General features: G+C 32.8%; 1 protein-coding gene across 2 annotated transcripts in view; it reads left to right on the forward strand.

The window, feature by feature from the left end:
• Positions 1-13,631, forward strand: part of LOC143075273 (perlucin-like protein) — a 14,747-nt gene extending 1,116 nt beyond the window's left edge. For both annotated transcript variants that reach the window (XM_076250640.1, XM_076250642.1), the window contains exons 2-5: positions 8,213-8,338; positions 9,971-10,053; positions 12,608-12,700; positions 13,312-13,631. In XM_076250640.1, the coding sequence (XP_076106755.1) occupies positions 8,239-8,338; positions 9,971-10,053; positions 12,608-12,700; positions 13,312-13,548 (513 nt within the window). In that variant the 5' untranslated portion in view covers positions 8,213-8,238 and the 3' untranslated portion in view covers positions 13,549-13,631. The remainder of the gene's footprint in view (positions 1-8,212; positions 8,339-9,970; positions 10,054-12,607; positions 12,701-13,311) is intronic.
• Positions 13,632-19,754: the final 6,123 nt, after the last annotated feature.

Raw genomic sequence — 19,754 nt, forward strand, 5'->3', positions numbered from 1 at the left:
ACGGTTTCACTGTTTGGACTGCGATGTACCAATTGACATTAGATTTATCAGTACCCTTCGATATCGTTGAAAGTATGCCAGGGCGATGTGTTCGACAGACTACAAGAGCTAAACCCCCCAGCAAACTCGCTAAAACAGTATTGGAAAGTCTCATTATATTTTGCGTTCATAGACCACATGATAATGGAACTGGAGTCGCGTCTGATATCATGCTGAAATCGCTTCTATGCCCATTATCTGCTTCCTTGTGTTGTCGGTAATACAAGAAACGAACAAATCTTTGCATTGTTTGAGACATACGAAACTGGCCTGGCATATAATTTGTCAAATTCAATCGGGAGGTCGCTCGATGGCGAACACGAGTGCTACCGCGGAGAGATCGTTCAGTGTACTACATCTGTTGAAAACATATGTATGATTAACCATGAACAACTGCAGCTAGGTTATTATCGCTAGCATTACTGCATTAAATTCATCGGGATTTCAGTGTGAATATTGACAAAGTAATAGAGACGTTCCCGAAGAGCAGATTTTGAGTAAATTCTGTATCACAAAAAAGTGTTGCTTAAATATTCAATTAATCATGCTTTACTCTATTCAGAAGTCAAGATTTCTAAATAGTTTTGCATTCATGATTTTTTTATAAGTCCTATGTACATCACAACATGTAGCTCCTCTTTTAACCGTCAAATGACCGAAAACCGAAAACAAATAAAATTTCTGCATAAAAGTGTCCCAAAAATGTTTCGCCTCGCTTCGCTCGGCGGTAGTTGCTTGCAGATCGTTTCTTTCTAGCTACGCCCCTGGAGTTTACTACACGAAAATAAAAAAAAAATAGGTGAGGGAGAGAGTGGCAAATACCTAGATCGCCGTGGTATATTTCTTTTGAATAAGCTCACTTTAAAAAAAAAATCATTGTAACATGTAATTCAGTGATTATCGTTTGTTTATGAGATACATATTTGTTTTTCGTTCATTTTTTGTACATAAATAAGGCTGTTAGTTTTCTCGTTGTTTTACATTGTTATTTCGGGGCCTTTTATAGCTGACTATGCGGTATGGGCTTTGCTCATTGCTGAAGTCCGTACGGTGACCTATAGTTGTTAATTTCTGTGTCATTTTGGTCTCTTTTGGAGAGTTGTCTCATTGCCAATGTCATTGGCAATCATACCCCATCTTCTTTTTATGTAATTCACATTCAGGAACGAGGATTAAAACTATGAAGTTAATTATAACAACAATAGAATATTAAGATGAATATACTGCGAAATACATGTACAATTCTTCATTAATTTTGGTCAGCCACAATTTATGTATCGAAAAGTGAAAATAATTTGATTTTTTTATAATTTGGTGTTTTGTAAGTGTTTTTCACCTACCTCATCAAGTCTTCACCTCTCTATAAATCCAAATATTTAAAAATAAAATAAAAATAAGAATTTGTAAATCTATTTATAAATTAAACCTGTCCGATTTTCTGATTCACCCGAATTAACCTCGCACCTGTAGCGGATTCATCTCTAATCTATTCATGTAAAGATCTTAAGAATATTTTTTTACAGAATGGCGATTACCGTTATTTGAATATTGGAATAAATTATAGACATATTAAGCTTATAAAATAAAGTTTCCTTCATAGCTTAATATATAAGAAATCAATTCGTGATTAAAGGCAGCCCATTTTGCGCATTTGATTAACTTCTCTAACAAATTGTATTCAGATGAATTGGAGCGAATTTTTGATAAGAAGTTGTTTGTAAGGTCGCTTAAAGTCATATGAAACTTTAAAGTAACAAATCATGATGCAATGTTTTTATAACTAAATGACTAGTTTTTGTTATAAAACTTATGTACATATCCATTTGGTTCATTCCCTCTATTCCCACTTTTTATAAATCTGGTAAGAAAAGGTAAAATTTCATGTGGGAATAGAAGGAAAACTTGTGCAAACAAAGGATTATACTGTACAAACATTTTTTAATCAACTGTTAATTGACCAGTGTTTTTTTTTTTTTATTAGAACAGGTAATAAGTTATTTTTGCATCTGTATGAATTCTGGTTTTTTTTAAACAAAATAAATAATGAAGTAAAGTTAACAGTTTTCACCCATTATTTTATATCTTTGATTATTGGTCCAAGTAATTATGTTTTAAAGTATACTTTTATTCCACATCTTAAGCCAACAGGAATCACCAAAAGCATTAAATTATCGTTAATTTAAAGTTGCTTTGGAGTTTGAGAAATATTTATTTTAGATGAATGGCAGATATCCTTTTTTCTTAAATTTGGAACTTTGAACATGAAATCTCCAATAGAAACTGGAAGATGGCAAAACATAGAAAGAGAAAACAGAAAATGTGTATTGTGTTAATATTCAGATGCCATTGGTGATGAATACCATTACATTTTTAATTGTTCAGCTTTCGATAATTGTAGAAAACAATGTATTGCATTTTACAATAGAAATAGAACAAACACATTGAAGTTTTATGACTTAATGAATTCCCCAAAATGTACAGAACTGAACGAACTTTGTAAACTTATAAAGGAGATCAATAACAAATTGAACTTTTCTGGGTGAACAATTGTGAATGCCTCTATCTACTTTCGTACATTATATATTTATGTAATTGTATTGAAATATGTAAAATTATCTCTATACCTTTCTGTTATTTGGTTTGTGAGAATAAAGATTTATATATATATAAGATTATACTTGGTTATAATATTATTTATATCATGATTTATTAGTAAAGCAGACAATTTTTTAAAGTTACAAATTCAAAAATTTAAAAATAAATCTGACTCCAATCTATTTATCATAATTTTTCTCTATTTTTAAGTATTTATTTGATGAAAAAAGAAACATAATTTACAAATAAACAAGGTATTATACCTAAACAGTGTACCAAATATGTTATGCTTTAAAAAAAAAAGTACAGGTAAATCTTAGGTGAAATTCTAATTAACCCTGATTGTTATAAAAACAAATTATTTATCAAAATATCTATTGTTATTTGCAAGTGGGAATAGAAGGAATAGTATTTTTAAAAAGTGGGAATAGGAGGAAGACACCATCCATTTTTCTTAAGAAAATTCTTGAATTTTTCCAAATTTAGAAGAAGTTTACTTTTTTTTAATTGTTTGCTTCATTTTAGGTATTAGCGAAACAACAACACCACTCAAAGAATTGAAAAAAAATCATTTTAATAATTACATTACTATTAACACTTTCGCTCCTGAATTAATTTTTTTTTGCGGGATTTTGTGGCCGAGGTTTAATTCCTCGAGCTGATTCCCCGACCGGGTTTTATTTTGCAAGGTGGTATCGAAAAAAACGTGACTGCGGAAATCGTCGAATTCGAGCAAACGACAGTAAATTGATCATTCATAAGCCACGTGGGGAAAGAAAAGTTTGTACTTCAAGGGGGGTTAATGTCATTTTGTTGATTGATTGCGATTTGAAGCCAAATTATTCTACTTTCCGGTTGAAAATTTGCGTACAGATTTTTTTCTACCTCGGTACTGATTAAATGCGCTTTAATTACGTTTGAAGCAATTTTACTTCCAACAAATGTCATGCAAAGTGATTTCAGTCGTATTACTTAAGTTCCTTATCCGTAAATGTATTCCAATCGATGTATTCCAGCCAAAAAATGCTTTAAGAAGTGTCTGTTATTTACGAGAAAAATTGCGACCGCCATATTGTTTACAGAAGAGAGACAACTCCAACAAATCCAGGAACATTAATCCTACTATAAATATAGGCAAGACTTTGGATTTGGAAACTAACAAAATCCGTGCAAAATTGCAAGCATAACTAAAACAATAATATTTTATCAAGACAAATAATAAAATATTGCATTATATTATTATTCTCATCCCCATTTGGTTCAGCAAATTAATTAAATTTACACAAACCATTTGAATAAATAAAATTCAAATACATTTTGTATGTACTGTATGAGACAGATCTATATTTTTTTTTACTTAATGAATATTTATTGTTTATTTATCTGTATCTTTTTTTCTGTGTGTATATGTGTATGTATTAAAAGACTGAATAAAATTCATAATAGTCCATGAGAAATAGTTTAATGTTGAAAATTTTTATCTTATAGGTTTTAAAATTTTGGCATCTTTTAAAAATTCATATATCTTTTTCCTGTTCATACTTTAAAGTTTCTGTTTTTAATTTTTTTGCACTATAACTATTTTGCCAGTTCATATAATTTTTAACAAAAATATATGTTTAAAATGTAACATATATATACATGTAAACTTACAAAATTTGAATAAATCCTCTAGCTTGAATGTCCACACTGGCCTGCCTGCATGAATTGATATCAGAAATAAGGATTGTTTATATGTGCTAAACGTTCAGGTTTTTTTAAAACAACAAGTCAACAATTAAAACTTTAACAGATGTCCAAACAGCTTAAAAATAACAAAATTAACAAAACAGTTCTATCCACTTCCTTGGTCAGTTGTAACAATTTCTAACAGTGTGAAATTTGGTGAAGCATTCAGGCAGGCACAGGTGTTTTCTACAATCATTACAGCCAAATTTTGTTTGTCTAACTGTCTCCTGAATTCCATTTTTTGTTCTCATATAACACAAATGGCATTTTGACTTTTTGTCAAACCTAGTTGGCATATGTCTTTGAACAAGCCTGTTTTCAAGTGGGACTTGTGATGGTCTACCCCTACGGACGTCACATGAATAGCCGGCGACTAATCCTTTTGCAATATCTAAGGTGAAGTCAAGAAATGTCATTGAAGATGGATGATTATGGCTCATGATAAAAAGTTTAAAGGCATTAAACTTTGCCATTTCTAGAAGTACAAAGAAAACCCTCTTACTCCATTTGATAGTTTTATGATTGTAACAGTAATACTGGATATATTGGTCGGCACGGTCCACACCTCCCATATTACTTGTATAATCTGAAACCATTTTTGGACAAACAAAGTTTTGCCTAGAGAAAGTGCCTTCTGTATTTACAAGCCTCTGCACTTCAGATGTACTGTTGTCATGAATAGTTGACAAGACATTTACAACTTTTTTATCTTTCCATGCTGAAGCTACCAGACATCCTTTTTGGCGGAATTTCATATCCCCACGTTGATTTATGCCTTCTGGGCGTTTACAAATTATATATCAACAGGTAGTCCCCTACGGTTTATTCTGACTGTTCCACATGCTGCTGTACCATAATTTTGAAATAAATCTTCAAAAAGCTCTGGGCTTGAAAAAAAATTATCAGTATATACATGGTACCCTTTACCCTCTAGCTGTGCTCCCTGTAGGCACCTTTTGACAACATTACTGGCGAGGTGTAATTGAGGAGTTGCACGTCTCCCTGGATATATGTCTATGAACTTGATGTAGCTACTTTGCGACTCAGCTAGCATCCACACCTTCACTCCCCATTTATGTGGCTTTGCTGGCATGTATTGTCTAAACTGAACTCGATCTTTAAACGGGATCATACACTCGTCTACAGTCACATTTCTTTTGGGGTTATACTCCTGGTTGAAGCAGGCATTAAAGTGATTTACTAATGGTTGACCTTAAACAAGGGGTCGTAATTTTCAGCACCTGGTAATGGTTCTAACTCTGAGTTTGAAAAGTGGAGGTATCTCATTATCTGTGTGAATCTGTCACGACTCATGGTGTTAGGAAATACAGGTGTATGTAAAAAATGATCAGTCGACCAGTACATTTTAGTAGATGGTTTCCTATCAACACCCATTTGGAAACAGAGACCAAGGAAAGCATTCATCTCAGGAACTGTAGGTTTTACCCAGGCCATTTTATTCTGATTTCGGTGTTGCTCTTTCTGTTTAAGGGCATAGCGGTCAGCTTCATTTATCAAATTTTCAATGAGCATGTCGGTTAGGAAAAGCTTATGAAAATCTGTAGGATCCTGGTCTTGTGGCATGATCCTAGTTGGCCCTGAGATTCCAGAGGGTGTGAACAGGTGAGGCATTCCTCGTTCGTGATATATAAAGTTTTCATGCCAACCATTCTGCAAAACATTACCAGCATCACCAGCAGGCCCAGGGTTATCATCATTGATCTCAATGTCTGAATCATCTGATTCTATGAAGCCATCACTGTCTGTGTCATCACCTAAACCCTGCTGAAGTAACTGATGTTGATACCTAGCTTCAGCTTCATCTATTTCACCTTGAGAAAAGCCTTCAAATTCGTCAGATTCATCAGACGACATTTTTGTAACCTTTTTTGACTGAACAAGTGACCCAACGGTGAAACGAGACTTACCTTTAATCACTTCTTTTTACTTAAATTAACAGAATAAAATAGCAGAAAACACTTCTACAGTGTCAGGTTACATGTCTAACTAAGTTTATAATTTTATTTTTACGTCTAACTAAAAGAATTATAAGCGAAAACAAACTTTTTACCGGAGTGCATAAATTGTGTAATATTTTTCCGCCATGTTTGTTGACATAATAATTATTTTCCATAACGATGTCTATTTCCGGTTCAATTTAAGGTCGTTAGAATTTTTGTATTTTTAGCACACAACAAAAGTAAATAAGAATTTAATTATAATGCAAAAATTCTCGAGATTTTTACCAATTCGTTGATATATGAAATGACCGTCGAGAACTATTTTTAACCAGCCTTATTTATGTTTGAAAATGTAATGTCACAGAGACAAATTTTACTACCGTACAAGCACCTGCTCGACATTTTAAGCATCTTTTCAACAAAACTACGATCCTTAGTTAAGACAAAAATAACCTGAAATTTGTATTTTTATATGAAAAATTAAATTTCACTCGTTGTTGCTTTGAATACTTACAATATTTTGATGAAAAAACGATTCAACGAGGAGTTTTTCGTTTCGCCATTTTGCAAATGGACTCGATATTTTTTCAGGTTTTATTTTTAGTTTTTGCATTCGAAAAACAATATATCCTTTCAACCATTGTAAAAATCAAATTGTATAATAATATTTTAACTTAACTTACACCATGAGCCGAAACCTATGGTTAGAAATTGATATTTTTACCTTTGAAGTTGTCGTTCTAAAAATAGAATTTTAGGTATCCTTAAGGATCATTTTGCCCTCAGCTCCGTGGTGCCAAAAGGATAATTTCGGCTCGCGCTCCAGGGTGCCAAAAGGACAATTTCGGTACGAAAGGGTTTTAATTAATTAATAACAAAAACTATCACTTCCGGTAATAGAAAAAAGTAAAATCACAAAAATAGATAAGTTCTTACCAGATGTTATCGCAAGCACAACGCCCTAACTAAATATATAAGGGCATAAACTACAGACACGGGGGGAAACATTCTACTGCAGCCATACAGCACGACATAACGATTTAAAAAGCTCTTCAGAGGTTATGTTTGTACTTGTATTGCAAAACCGACTTTCTGTATGTTACGTATGTGCATGTACTAAGTCAGGAGCCTGTAATTCAATGGTTGTCGTTTGTTGATTGGTTACATATTTGTTTTTCATTTACTTTTTGTACATAAATTAGAATGTTAAACTTCTCGTTTGAATTGTTTTACATTTGTCATTTCGGGGCCTTTTATAGCTTACTTTGGCGGTATTGGCTTTGTTCATTGTTAAAGGCATTATACATGGTTACCTATAGTTGTTATTAAAATAATTTCTGTGTCATTTGGTCTCTTGTGGAGAGTTGTCGCATTGGCAATCATACCAAAATTGAAATCTTCTTTTTTATATCTAAATAAAGCTTTATGTCTTAGGCAGCAACCATTTGATTTTCTGGGGGGGGCTATGGGTTTTTTTTCTGGACAAATTTTTTTTTTCGCCTGCGGCGAAAAACAATCTATTTTTTTCGCGACAAGTCGAAAGCAATTTTTTTCTTTCAATTTTAGCATTACATATAGTGGCAGCTGAGGGTGAAACAAACAATTTTTTTTTCTCAGAATCAAAAACAAATTATTTTTTTCTCCAAAAACTGGAAACAAACTTTTTTTTCCAAAAAAAAACCATAGCCCCCCCCAGAAAATCAAATGGTTGCTGCCTTATTATGAGCTATTAAAAAGTAAATATAGAAAAAAATGTGGTATGATTGACAAAAAGCTTGTTGTGAAATGCAAACCACAGAGTAACATTTTTATTTAATGCCTTCAAGTAGAAAAATACCTCGTAGGATAGTTCTGTCTGTTTTACTTATTTTACTATACATTTGTTTTAGCCATCTAAAGAAAGGACAATCAGACAATGATGATTCGGCTATTGGTGTTTGTTGTCCTGGTAACAGTCACATATCACAAGACTGAAGCAAGATCTAGATCCCCACATCGTCCACCACATGATCATGGTAAGGAAGCAAGATCTAGTTCCCAACACCCGTCATCGTCAACCCCATGATCATGGTAAGTAAGGAGCAAGATCTAGTTCCCCACGATCATGGTAAGTCAGAAGCAAGATCTAGTTCCCCACATCGTCCACCCCATGATCATGGTAAGTAAGAAGCAAGATCTAGTTCCCCACATCCGTCATCGTCCACCCCATGATCATGGTAAGTAAGAAGCAAGATCTAGTTCCAACATTGTTCTCCCCACGATCATGGTAAATAAGAAGCAAGATCTAGTTCCCCACATCCATCATCGTCCACCCCATGATCATGGTAAGTAAGAAGCAAGATCTAGTTCCCCACATCCGTCATCGTCCACCCCATGATCATGGTAAGTAAGAAGCAAGATCTTGTTCCCCACATCGTCCACCCCATGATCATGGTAAGTAAGAAGCAAGATCTAGTTCCCCACATCCGTCATCGTCCACCCCATGATCATTGTAAGTAAGAAGCAAGATCTTGTTCCCCACATCGTCCACCCCACGATCATTGTAAGTAAGAAGCAAGACCTAGTTCTCCCTCTCGTCCACCCCACGATCATGATAAGTAAGAAGCAAGATCTAGTTAACCATATCGTCCTCTCCATGATCATGGAAAGTAAGAAGCAAGATCTAGTTCCCCATATCGAATGGCTTATAAAATTGAGAATGAAAAATGGGGAATATGTCAGAGACAACAACGCGACCAAAGAGCAGACACCAGCCGAAGGCCACCAATGGGTCTTCAACAAAGCAAGAAAATCCCGCACACGGAAGTGGTCCTCAGCTGGCCCCTTAGTACGTGAAAATGAGTAATAGTTCAGTGAAAATGGACATCAAATTAAACTTCAAAACATAAAAATTAACTTAAATTAGAAAAAGAACATACAGAACTAACAAAGGCAACAGGCTCCTGACGTGGGACAGGGCAAGCGCAAAACCGTGTCACTGTTTCACATGTTTTGTGAGATCCCAACCATCCCCTATACAGCCTCAGGTACAATGTACCTCTAGCCAAAGTAAGATAAACACACATGGAGCAATTGCACACAGTAAACAGTAAAACTCACTTCAAAAGAAGTCTGAATGCGATTGCAAAAAATGTAAAAAAAGAAACTAAGCAAAATTGCAATGATACATAAATTAACAAAGGACTCGGCTAGCAGCCTCAGGCCTTGAAGTCATAAAACTTTTGAGTCAGTTTTTTTGTACTCATACTCCAAATTCAACCAATCAAAATACTGGATTTCATGTTTTGAGCATGATTTTTGTGCTCCGAGCACTGAGCAAAGTTTTATGACTTCAACCCCAGATCTCAATTAAACTTGCTGTAAAAGTTTATGTCTTCATCATATAAAAATCATAAGCACAATACCTCCATAAGGAGTTTAATATCATACCATCATAAAATATACATTTTAAATGAACTTACAACAGTATACATTTAGAAAGATTTGGTTAGCTTTAAAGGTGAATGTCGACATTTTCCAGAATTGACGATGACTGAGGTCAAGTTCTGACGCCTATGTGCGCATGTATATACTCGCCTTCCTTACAATTGTAGACGGGGTCAGAATGTTAAATTATAATGCCATAAACACAAATTATATTATTTTAGGCTGTGGAGTAAATGAATGGACACGTTTTCGTCAAAGCTGTTACTACATTTCTGCTGGGGTGATGAATATCGACGATGCCATGGTATGTACTCTTGTAGCTTTTCCGTGTTACACGATCATGTTCTAAATAAATGTATTCTTGTCAATTTTTGAGAGAAAAAATACCAATTCAATGCTCGAAAACAAGATAAATCTACTCCCAATAAATGTCGATGTAGAAAGATGAACAGATAAACTATGTTCAGGGGTTGTATTTAAAAAAAACAACGTTAATCGTCGGACAGACAGACTAATTTTCTGTTCTAGACGCTTTCTAAAGAAATCTCTTTCCGTAAATAGTTAAGGGAGTTCGCTTCTCAGTTTCAAAGTAATTAACTTTTCAAAAAACTAGTTTATATAGATAGGGGATTAATAAAGGAATCCAAAGAGCAAAAAAAGGTCACCGTGCTTGTTTTCGATATATTAGCCATTGAAATTGTGGCGGGAAAATATTCTCTTTTGACTTTTCATAGCTTTATCATTGACACGGTGAAGTTCTCAAAAACTGTTAAAAAGTAATTAAAATTTTATAAGACTTTAACAGATGGCTTATCATTATACATGTAAAAGATTTACAAAAAGAAAAATGGGGGTCACCGGGCAAATTTTTTCAAGGCATTCAAATGGATAAAACCAGAGGATTCTGAAAATCTGACAAAAAATCTAAAACATGACAAGCCAGCTTCCTTAATACCTTACTCGGCTACTGATTTACGTGTTGAGACTAAATGTGCATGTGTCTCATACTTCTGGTTTGAGACCAAACGTCATATGCCTCACATTACTGTCTAAATCTATACCCCTTGAAAAAAAAGGATTGCAACACTTCCATTGAAAACAATGTAAAATGACATGATTGTAAAATGAGTATAATTTGGGTTCTGCTAAATACCTTTAATCCGTTTATGGTTTCAAATTGAATTCATTGTATTAACTTACTTTTCATCTATTAGTAATGCTACATGGTTATGCCATAACATCGCCACTGAAATAGTTTTTTTGCGCTTTTCACAAAAAATTCAAATTTTGCAGGACTCATTTTTTCCAAATCATTGATTCTGCAACAAGTTGAACAACTACAGATTTTATGCATATGTGCATAAAATGTTTCTGTAATAACCTCTTTTTTCTAGTGCATGTAATTAGTTGAGATTATTCAAATATAACTATAATTATTTGCCACTATATTTCAACTAACAAGGGTTGCCATGTTTTCTATGTGTTTTCTGAGATTGTTCAGATATTACTATAATTATTTGCCACTATATTTCCAATAACAAAAGTTGCCATGTTTTCTCGGTTTTTCTGAGACAATTCAGATATGACTATATTTATTTGCCACTTTATTGCCAATAACGAAGGTTGCCATGTTTTCTAGATGTTTTATGAGATTATTCAGATATGACTATAATTATTTGCCACTTTATTGCCAATAACGAAGGTTGCCATGTTTTCTAGGTGTTTTATGAGATTATTCAGATATGACTATAATTATTTGCCACTTTATTGCCAATAACGAAGGTTGCCATGTTTCTAGGTGTTTTATGAGATTATTCAGATATGACTATAATTATTTGCCACTTTATTTCCAATAACGAAGATTGCCATGTTTTCTAGATGTTTTATGAGATTATTCAGATATGACTATAATTATTTGCCACTTTATTGCCAATAACGAAGGTTGCCATGTTTCTAGGTGTTTTATGAGATTATTCAGATATGACTATAATTATTTGCCACTTTATTTCCAATAACGAAGGTTGCCATGTTTTCTAGATGTTTTATGAGATTATTCAGATATGACTATAATTATTTGCCACTTTATTTCCAATAAAGAGCGTTGTCATCTTCTCTAGGTGTTTTCTGAGATTATTCAGATAAATGACTATAATTATTTGCCACTTTATTTCCACTAACGAAGGTTGCCATGTTTTTTTGGTGTTTTCTGAGATTATTCAGATATCACTCTAATTATTTGCCACTTTATTTTCAATAACGAAGGTTGCCATGTTATCTACATGTAGGTGTTTTATGAGATTTTTCAGATATTACTATGATTATTTGCCACTATATTTCCAATAACAAGGCTTGCCATGTTTTGTAGGTGTTTTCTAAGATTATTTAGATATGACTATAATTATTTGCTACTTTATTTCTAATAACGAAGGTTGCCATGTTTTATAAGTGTTTTCTAAGATTATTCAGAAATTACTATATAATTATTTGCCACTGTATTTCCAATAACGATTGTTGTTATGTTTCTAGGTCTTTTCTGAGATTGTTGAATGTTCAGATATCACTCTAATTATTTGCCACTTTATTTCCAATAAAGAAGGTTGCCATGTTTTCTAGGTGTTTTCTAAGATTGTTCAGATTTTACTATGATTATTTGCCACTATATTTCCAATAACAAGGGTTGCCATGTTTAGTAGGTGTTTTCTAAGATTATTTAGATATGACTATAATTATTTGCTACTTTATTTCTAATATTAACGAAGGTTGCCATGTTTTATAAGTGTTTTCTAAGATTATTCAGAAATTACTATATAATTATTTGCCACTTTATTTCCAATAACGAAGGTTGCCATGTTTTCTAGGTGGAGTGCCAGGAACAAGGAGGAGCTTTAGTATCAATTCAGTCACCGATCGAAAATTACTGGATTGCTGAAAAACTTAACAGACTTTCAAAAGTAAGTAGGTCTTATAATATCACTTTTTAATTATAATGCAAATTACTTGTAACAATTTGTACTGCAAATACAGTTCTAAAAAAGGATCAGTGGGAATTCCAGATGTGTAGTCTTGGTGGTACATTTGTACTTATGTAAATGACCACATTGACAAGGCTAAAACAAATTTTGAGACTTCTTGGAGTGAGTTGTCTTTTTCATTAGATCTCAAGAATAAGCAAATTTTTAAGTACCTATCTTATTTATAAGCTAGTTTTATGAAATGTTACCAATATACTTAAGACCATGTTTATATAATATAAATAGAATGTAAAACAACATGACCCATTCATGTTTTAGCGATTTAGTTGTGTTACGGATACAGTTTTCTGTTGCGCTGAACACATTCAAATTACTTCATATCATTTGCATGTAAATAAGAGGTCTCTAAATCACCAGTCATGTCCAATATATTTAGAATTATTATTTTGAAATATTGAAGCTAGAGTGGAGCGATTTGGTTTTTTTGATAAAAAATAATATCAAATATCTATACAATTTTAACCTTTAATACCGGTCCTTCTTACTTTGTAGCTCTAAAATTTCTCTAATAATAAATGATTATATTTCAGGTGGATAACCGATTCTTCTGGACTAGTGGATTTACTGCTGCTGATAAAGTTAAAGATAACACTTATTACTGGATATGGGGAGATTATACAGAAGTGGGTTACACAAATTGGGCACCAGGCGAGCCGAACGACAAAGGATACGTTTGTTTAGCCGTCAACAGATGGAACGGAAAGTGGAGTGACGAAAAGTGTCATGAAAAATTCAATGTCGTCTGCGAGAAGAAGGTGGATCAATGATGTGTTTTCATCTAACAGTAAAACTCATAACTAGAACATGTGTTTTGCTTATACTATTATAATCTAAATCATGATGAAACAGATAGCTTTCTTTTTTATTTACAAAGACAATACGATAAGAAGATGTAGTATGAGTGCCAATGAAACAACTCATCATTCAATTCACAACTAGTAAAAGTAAACCATTATAGGTCAAAGTTAGGTCTTCAATGCGTAGCCTTGGCTCTCACCGAACAGCAAGCTATAAAGGGCCCCAAATTACCATGTATGTCGTTAAGTATTTATTTGTTCGACTTTATTAAAAAAAACATGTCAATTAAACTTTTGAATATCAGATAGTGAAGACATGTCACAACACTATATATATAGTGATACATACACATGAATTAAAGCAATATAACAAAAATGAAAGCAATATTTATAACAAAAATGAAAGCAATATTTATAACAAAAATGAAAGCAACATTTCAAGACTTAAAGCAACATTACAAGACTTAAAGCAACATTGCAAAACTTAAAGCAAAAGGAGTAGGTCCGGTAAGGACAGATTTTGGCCTCAAATTTCAGGTTTATCTGACGAAAGATGTTGACCACTTTTTAATCACTTAAGTGTCTATTTAATTTGATTTAAATAATTTATGTGAAAGATTTTAACTAATTTAGTCCTTAAAATCGCTCCCATTAAAGCTCAAATATGAAAAATCTACCGAATATGCTGAAAAATGTCACTTTTAAGATGGTTTTTGTCAAAAATGAAAGTGGCCGCATCCGTGTTCATCCTCAACCTTTATATATGTTATGTATTATCATAAAATACAACTTACATTTAAATATTTTGGATGAACACGAATGCGGCCACTTTCGTTTTACACGGAAACCGTCTAAAATTTAACCAAAATGCTAGAATTGTGAAGATTTCAGTAATTTAGCATGACTTAATGGTGCTAGTACTCGATATATGTACATAGCATTGTCAAAAACAGCCCATATTTATGTAGCGGAAGCATTCTACTGTCCAATAAATAACTAAAAGTATACATTTTAACAATTTTGTAAAACTGCTATATTTTGGGACCAAAAAGAGGTCTTACTGGACCTACTCCTTTCAAAACTTGAAAGCATCATTATAAAAGTAAAGTTAATAAAAGTAACATTACTCTGGTGGGTAAAGTAAACTTGAGCATTTAGATTGTCTTTTCTGATTGTATTGCATTGTTGGGAGTACATTGAACGACGTACAATGTATATCACAAATACATTTAACTTTGTAAAGTGGGCACGCAGTATGGCATGTAAATAAAATGGAACTACACATTTATTATAAAAAATAAGGAGATGATGTACGTTTGCGAATGGGGACAATACAATTGAGAAAGGAAATGTGGAATGTGTCAAAGCGACAACAACCCGACCATAGAGCAGACAACAGCCGAAGGCCACCAATGGGTCACCAAAAGTTTTTTTTCTAGAGTTCAAGGGACGAAGATATAAACCATTATGTGTCACCCTACGACCTTCGGCAATGAGAAAACCACATACCATACTAACGCCAAAATGTATAACAAAACAATTTACGAAAAACAAGTACATGTATGTCAAGGTGTATAAATAATTGGGGGTGTTTAATATGTTTGTGAGCACTGAGCACTCACTCTAATCATTAGAGTGATGTAAAGGACAAACTGTAAAATTCAGTTGTAAAAGTCTCAATTAAATGGATCGGTACGAGGCACAAAACAACTAACACAAAGAAACAATAGACACAAAGCACCGGTATAGGTATACTCACAGTAAATGAAATCTAGATTACAACTAATAAATAAATCATGTTCTAGTGGAGTGACAAATCGGGAAAAGTCGCTTATGGACCGAAATACCTGATGACTGAAATTTCCCACGAAGATAGAGTAAACATAATACTTTCAGTTTAGCCTTGTCGTAGAGTTTTCCCACGGTGCAAGTGTGACTTTCGGATTTTTTTCTTTATCTTATTCCTACACGGGAACGTTTATAATTAATTCACGAAAAAAGATATCATCAAAAAATTGGTATCAGACGAAAGAGTGATGCATCAGCTTTAATTTTATTTGACATCAAACTTTAATATTATATGAACATATAAATTGAGTGAATTGGACGGTTTTTAAATGTATGTAACTTTTTTATCAATCTTACCGTCTGTCAAAGTATATTACATTTTTTACATATACACATGGAAAAAAGTATTGCAACACCAAATTAAAATTGAAATTAAAAAAAAACACTTTTTATTTTTTTGTGATATATCATTTAGTAAAATAGAACAACTTAAACATTATTTAAGTATCACCTGATTTTAATCAATAAATATCGACTAGATCCGTTTTTATCTGCACAAGCAGCTTCTATACCCGTAAACAGCAAAACAGAATGATGTTTTTATCCTCATTGTTTTAAACACTTTAAATAACCAAGTTTATAAAGTTATGTAATTGACACCTTGTAATGGGTCCTCGACAACTCTAAACTGCAGCAAGATGGCAGATTATCAGCATGAGAGAAGCAGGGATGTCGCTGTAACAACTGAACGTATTGCTGGTCATCACCATTCCACTTTAAGTCGTTTTGAGAATAAAAATCAGGAACTAAACGATGTTAAAGACCTTCCGAAATAAAGAAGACCCCCTAAACCTTTTGCTAGGGAAAATCAAGCATAATGAAGGTTGGTCAGAAGGAAACCCATTGCATACAACAAAAAAATTTTCCGGACAAGTTAAATTTTTAGTTTTACTTGCCCAGGGACAAGTGCTCACAACAAATATTTCCACACCCCTGTTACCTGTCAAATAAATGCGCGCATTTGTAAACAAAAGTTGCGCGCAAACGTAATGATTTTTGCGCGCAAATGTAATAGTAATGCAAACGTAATGCACCGGCAAAAACATGGCTAGTAGTCAAAGGGCGCTAAAGCGTGTCATTTGTATAAACGCCCAAACGTGTCCATTTATTAAGCTTTTTAATTTACTGGAACTATCATTTGTGTTTATATTATAAAAACGTAGGTTATTTGTGTTTTATTTTTTATTTTTTATCATTGTATACTCATTTTACGATCTTTTACCATTTTGTTTTAATAGTAGAATCATTAAAAGATAAAAATAAATTACTTAAATTCTTTTTCTCTGCGCATTAAAATCTTTGTAGCATTTCACTCTTTTTAATGTGCCAAAAGTTGTATTTTGGAAGGCAACAATTTTTTAAAGTTCCGAAACTTTTATTTGAAACGACCTATATATTACATAACATACATTGATTGAAGTAGTTTCTTACTGTAGTCATAAACAAATCGGTCTTTACTCGCATTTACTTTTTTTAGATTAAAATCCCAACTAGTGGTTATTCCAAATAACAGTAAAAATTAAGGCCTAAATTTAAATTCCCGGTATGATAATAGAACCTATCTACAGTATAAATCGTTAATATGATGTCGTTCAAATAACGGATGAAATATTTGACACTGGACGTTATGTCTCTTGTTCGTGTATCTTTAGTGATGCTCGGAACCAAAAATTTATCAAAAATCAGATCTGTTAAAAGAAGATGGGAGGTCAATTCGACTGAAAGCCCACCGTATATAAAAGCCGTCATCGTTACATAGTAAATTAACGATTAATTTAACTGTACTAAAATTATTTGTATGTTCGCTCTAAATGAGCATGAAATACTTGCTAATGGACAATAATCAAATTCAGTCAAAAGTTAATTTATTTGTTACATATTAAATTTTCAGTAATGATAATTATTAACAACCGGCATTAAACAAACTAATGTTAATAAATGACCACTTCATCAACTGTGTCCCCGATCATAGAACTGCCGTGAACGTTATTGATGTCGCGTTTAGGACATGTATTAGCGCTAAAAGACGCGAGACGTTCTTGCGTTTAAAAGTGGACATGTTTGGGCGAATAACAATTATCGAACACGTTTGGGGGTAATGAAATCGGACACGTTTGGGGAATATTATACAATTACTGTCTTTTGATGAGGTAATATGCGGTTTTATTGACTTTTGAAAAAATGATATTCACTGAGGCCGACGGCCGAAGTGAATATCAGTTTTTCAAAAGTCAATAAAACCCCATATTTACCGAAACAAAAGACAGTAATTGTTTAATTCCATATTCCGAGAGAAGAAAATGTATTTAATTACAAACATATACCAATATTTTTTTACATGAAACATTTTACCACAACGTTGCATGTAAAAGCGCGTGACGTTTAGCGCGGTGAATAACATTTGGTAGCACTCCACAGTTAGGTGTGTAGTTTCGCATTTTGGCCCCTGTGGATTTTTCAAATATGAGAGCTAGTGTGCAATAAAATTCATTTTTGGATAGCTGAGTATTAAAATAGCCTTTGTATTGGGTTTATATGAACATCAAGATTATGTAATGTATGTAATATAGGCTGTTTTCTGTATGACAGTCCGTATTTGCATGTCCCTACCATACATTGGTCCGGCAATAATTGCAATGTTTTTTTCCAACTTTTTATCGCACGAACTTTGTGATTGGATTTTGCGAAAAAATGAGGCGAAAGACACCCATTTTTTATTTGATCATTAGGAAGATTTATGAAAACAGTTTCTAAAAAGGTATCACTCAAAGGCATTGAAATTTTAGTTTGATAAAAAAATTTGGGGGATATGTGATATGTCCACCCCCCTTTTTGCAATATTTTATGGTAAATAAATGCAGAATGTTGCCATGGATACACATAAAAGGAATTAATTTTCACTCTTTTAACTTTTGAAAATCAAATCTATGGAATATACTGATTACATACATATGCACATGTACACCACAAACAGTTAGTTTAATGTATTAAAAATCCAGGAATAGGAGATGATAAAACATTTTGTGGCTCATTTTTAATTTTATTTTCTAACTGTGGAGTGCTACCTTTTCTCAAGTGAATCAGTCGGAAAGCTGACCCCGGTTTGACCCCATTTCTTAAAGCAACAATAGACGTCATGTGATTACCATATATGGGCATTTTTTTACCAAAAAAAGTGAAGCTCGTTTTTTGGAATTTGTAGTTTTTTGCATGAATTAAAACTAATTTCCTTTTAAGTGAACATTCTTGAGTGTATAGGAAATATATTACTCAACTCAATTATGGATTAAACTCATTTTTTTCTCTCAAAATGTGTCTTCAAAGTCAAGGTGTTGACGAAAAAAATTGGTCACAGAAAATTAAAATCGTAATTTCCTTTCATAACTTCTCGGGAAGCTATGCTGAATTTAAATTATGTTTATATGTAACATAACTTGGACTATGATGTGTCAAATGTGTGCCAGTTGATATGCTAAGATACGCAAATGTGCCAGTTAGATGTGTCGATATTTCTGACGAAGCGGGGCCGACGGTAATTCACGAGTTACGTCCCTTTGTTTGACACTATCATGAACAAAATATTGTATCAAGCAATATGCTGTTATTTACATGTGGATATTATTAAAAATTATCTTATTAAATATATTTTGATACTGTAAACATGTGCCAAAAAATAGAGAAACACATTTTATCACTTTACAGAACTCAGTCCCTGTGAAATAGGCCCTATGTGTCCCTATGTGCCATAATAGGGTTAATAATTTAATATTAATTCAATATTCCAAGAGTTAATTTAATATTCATGTTTTGGTAAGTATTTTTACTGCTGCAACCAAATTATTTTAACACAGAAATAAATGTCTACTCAATTTATACAAGGGGTAGTCTAAATATTCATGAATAATGGATCAAGACAGTATTGGTTCAGTATAAAAAACAGGAATTCCTTTTCATTACTGACACTTGCAAGTTGGTAATACCTATTTCATTTAAACATAAAAGAGATCATAATGAAAGTATCTGAATGTAAAATCTTCATTATTTTAAATTTATAAAAGGAAAAATAGTTTGCAATCCTTGTATGAACAAACTAAATATACGGCCTAGCCACAATCAGATGTGCATTTTGTGTTTCACATGAAGTCAAAAATGAGTATCACCTCAGGGAAAAACTCTTTTGATATTTTGGTTCAAAAATGGTTTAAATTATGAAAAATTGCCATCGTTAGGCTAACACTGGAAGCATTTATATAATTACATGCAGTTTTTGGAAGAAATATTTAATATTTTTATTAAATAAATGGTGTTTAAAAACTGTATAATTTTCT

This window comes from Mytilus galloprovincialis, chromosome 5, assembly GCF_965363235.1.
Source record: "Mytilus galloprovincialis chromosome 5, xbMytGall1.hap1.1, whole genome shotgun sequence".
Lineage (NCBI taxonomy): Eukaryota > Metazoa > Mollusca > Bivalvia > Mytilida > Mytilidae > Mytilus > Mytilus galloprovincialis.